Below are 3,897 nucleotides of genomic sequence, written 5' to 3' on the forward strand. Positions count from 1 at the left end.
ATTTGAAATTTTATAATATATTTATCGATGACCGTAACGAATTATATCCACGACCAAGCAAATAATATTTATTAATATACAAGAGAAATCGAACTGGCATATTGTATATGAATTAAATTTGGATACGCCACCAAACCAGCGAAAATGTGATTGAGTGATAGCTACGTTAAAAATACCTGGGATCTACGTTAGAACTACTTATATCTTGATCAAATCACTTCAAATTATATGACCTTTCGAGCCCTTTCTATTATTATATTTATTATAGAAAAAATTGTGAAATTTTATTTTTTTAATATTATTATTAAAACACAAAAAATCTTGTAAGATCATCTCACTTAATAATTTGATGAGACAGATTTTTAATTTGACACAATCCATGAAAAATAATTTTTTTTAGGTTAATAAATATTATTTTTCACTCTATATCTCGTTTTTTTTTTTAACTTTCACTAGATATGGATTTAAATCAACCTTTTCATGAATAAATGATATCGTTTTATAAGAAACTTCTCAATTTAAAAAATATATAAATAAATAAGGTAAGGTAATTGAATTATTCAAATTGATAACTCATACGTCGATCGTATCAAATTAACATAAAATATTAATTGAAGGGATTAATATACTTGGATAAAATACCGTATCATTTCAATTTTCAAATGAAAGCCGTGTAATGGATAAAATTTCAATAATATTTCGTATTATAATAATTACCTCAACTGATAAGTTTTCCAACGTATAGATGGAGACTGACGAGCCAACGAGATTAGGACATGCCTCCACCAACATTCATCATTTTCTTTTAATGTTTTCATGTTAATTCTCATATCTTCCTGCCTCTCTTTTTCTATCCTCCATAAATTTTTTTTTTTTTTTTTATATATTTTAAAAAGAACAAAATCAATTAGCTCGACGTGGAATTACACATCTGACCAAACGATACTCTTTATTAATAGGTCAAAATCACTCTTTCCCTCATGACATATTTTATTATTATCACCAATTTAAAAAATGTAGGAAATATTTATCAACATCTTTTTACTTTCTCTATCCATTATCTTCAATAATTTTGTATTTAAGTATATTTTATTTACGTTACACATGTGGTACATGTGTTTAGTAAATTTTATTTATTATGTCTTTATGTCACACAAACATTTGTAGTTTGTACATTAACAATGTAAAAAATCAGACGTGACTAGTACCACGCTGTCAAGTGTATCATTTTTGCTCCAAGTGAATAGGACTGAATTAAATCATAAAAATCGACCCCTTTGTGACCATTTATTTTTATTTTAATCACTAAAATCACATTTGCGGTGGAATTATTAAATAATATGAAAATTAAAAGACGATCATCTTCATATGCTTGATGTAAAAATGTAGAGATTTGACACAAACAACATTTTATAGATAATGGAACATCACACAAAACACCAAACACAGAAAAATCAACGATAGAAGATCTCCAGATCACCATCGTCGACTAAATGGTAAATACTAGAAACACAATAAATAATAAGGACTAAAAGTAGCTGATCAGAGCCCACGAAAATCAATCGCAGCCGTCCAAGTCAGATCTCAGCCCATAGGATAGGAACCCACACACTTTGATTCGATCACTTATTTAATTAATCCACGATATTATAAATCGACACGTGATCAAACCCTAGCGCCGAAGCTCGCTTCAGATAGCGAGCACGAGACCGGGCACGGATTTCCCGACCCGATCCGGAAAGCTACTCTCCCAAAGGGAAGGGCAGTGGAGGGAAGCAATGCCGAAATCGGACGGCTCGGATTTGCCGAAACGCGTGACGGTGAGGGATGTGTTGAAGTACTCCCTGACCTGGGTGATTATCCCATCAGTGACCGTCCAGGCGTGGACCCAGGCGATTGATCGGGACTGGTCGAAACCTTCCGCGAGCACAATGTGGCCAAAGGCGGAGATGCTGTGGGGGACGAAGCGAAAGGGAGATTCCTTGTCTCCGGTGAGCACGCGCATCAAAAACTGGTGAGACGGCGGACCATGGAACCACCACTCGAGATCTGCGGCGAGGATTTCCTGGATTTTAGCGGCGTCGCGGAGCTTTAAGGCCTCATACAGGGCGGTCACCACCCCTGTGTTGAAGGATTCCTCCAGAGTTTTCTGAGATAAAGCCAGATCCTGAAAAGGGGAGAGCAGAGGAAGAGAGATTGAAGGTTTTGCTGGGAAATGGATGACCGGGGAAGGTTGCGGCGGAGGGTCATTTATAGGGATGCGTCGGTGGTGTTTTCGTGGTTTTGGAGAAGGGAAAGGGTATAATGGAGAATACACTAGCCCGTGTAATTGGGGTTTACGTGGCATGCAGTTAGTGGATTTGGTGGGGTATTTAAATATTATGCAGCAGGGTTTTAAGGAAGCGTACAAAATCTCAAACAATCGAGCCAACCTTGTTTGACTAAATTGACTTACAGTTGGCAATTTATGCCGATAATATTTTAAGATATACTAAGGCACTTATTTTGAAAAAATATATATATACTAGTGACTTTTTATATCATGACTTATTTTGTTGGTATATAGGTTGTTTATGTATCATTAATTTCGTAATATAATAATACACCGATATTATATAAGAAATAGACTGGATATATTTATATTTTAAATGTTTTTTTTAAAATATTTTTTCGTATAAATGATGTTTAATATATTACTATCTATATAATTAAAAATCCGTGTCCAATGCTAATTAATTTCCAATTAATTTGGTGAAATCCAAAATAAATTTACAATAATGTCCATTTTTCCTTTTTCATCGAAAAAATTAATTATTTATAATTTCTAATCGTTCAATTGAAACTTATTTTTCTATTTTCCTAAAATGTAATTTTTTAAAATCTTGGTACTATCTCTATCTATATTTTTAAATTCAATCATCTATGTTTTAAAATTTTTAGATTAGAAAGTATATTACTCCTAAAATTTGGAACATTTAATTCATCTCACCAATTTTTAAAAACATGAAAATTAATTAACTACTTTCTTTTTTTTTTCCGGATTATATCGTTTATGGTACCATTTTGCTACTTGTTTCTGCCTTTTTTTTGAAGTTTTAGACGCTATCTTGCCTGACATTTGGTTATTTTAAAATGGTTGATTTTACAATTTTTAAATTTATGATCTCATCCTTGCTACTTGTTTATGGTTTGTTTGAAACTAGGAATGACAATGGATCGGATATGAGTAGGATATCGTGCCTCCATCCACATACCCATTTATTAAATTCATCCCCATACCCATATCCATACCCATTGGATATTTAATTTCATCTCCATTCTCATACCCGTCGGATGATCGGATATCCATACCCTACCCATATACTCATTTATTGTATATACTCCACAAAAATAATTTTTTTAAAATTTTAATTATTTGAAAAATTATACTTATTTACTATATTTTTATATCAAAATTTTTTAGATAATAAAAAAATAAAACACCGAAGAAAATTTACAACCAAAGACTTATATAAAAAATAAAACTTCTAAAAAATAGCATTAGTTTTATATTAATAATTTTCATTATTTAATCCAACTAACATAATTCAACAAAAAAAAAATTAAATTAGCATTTATTTAATATAAATTAATATGTGTATGTATTTATATATATATATATATAGTTTTTTTCAGGTGTCCACCTACCATGCCCACCAATGATATGACACTATTCTATTGGATGTGATAAAGATGTGATAAATTGTAGGTCCAATAGAATAGTGTCATATCATTGGTGAGCATGATCGTGGGCATTTTAGGTGGGCACCTGAAAAAAACTATAGATATATATATATATATATATATATATATATATATATATATATATATATATATATATATAATCGGGTATCGGGT

General features: G+C 31.2%; 1 protein-coding gene across 1 annotated transcript; it reads right to left on the bottom strand.

Annotated features, from left to right (window-relative positions):
- Positions 1 to 1,392: 1,392 nt before the first annotated feature.
- Positions 1,393 to 2,229, bottom strand: LOC140883073 (wound-induced protein 1). Its single transcript, XM_073289381.1, has one exon. It carries the CDS (start codon positions 2,003 to 2,005, stop codon positions 1,691 to 1,693), a length of 315 nt encoding a protein of 104 aa, XP_073145482.1. The 5' UTR covers positions 2,006 to 2,229; the 3' UTR covers positions 1,393 to 1,690.
- Between the last annotated feature and the right edge of the window lie 1,668 nt (positions 2,230 to 3,897).

This window comes from Henckelia pumila, chromosome 2, assembly GCF_033568475.1.
Source record: "Henckelia pumila isolate YLH828 chromosome 2, ASM3356847v2, whole genome shotgun sequence".
NCBI classification, from domain to species: Eukaryota; Viridiplantae; Streptophyta; class Magnoliopsida; order Lamiales; family Gesneriaceae; genus Henckelia; species Henckelia pumila.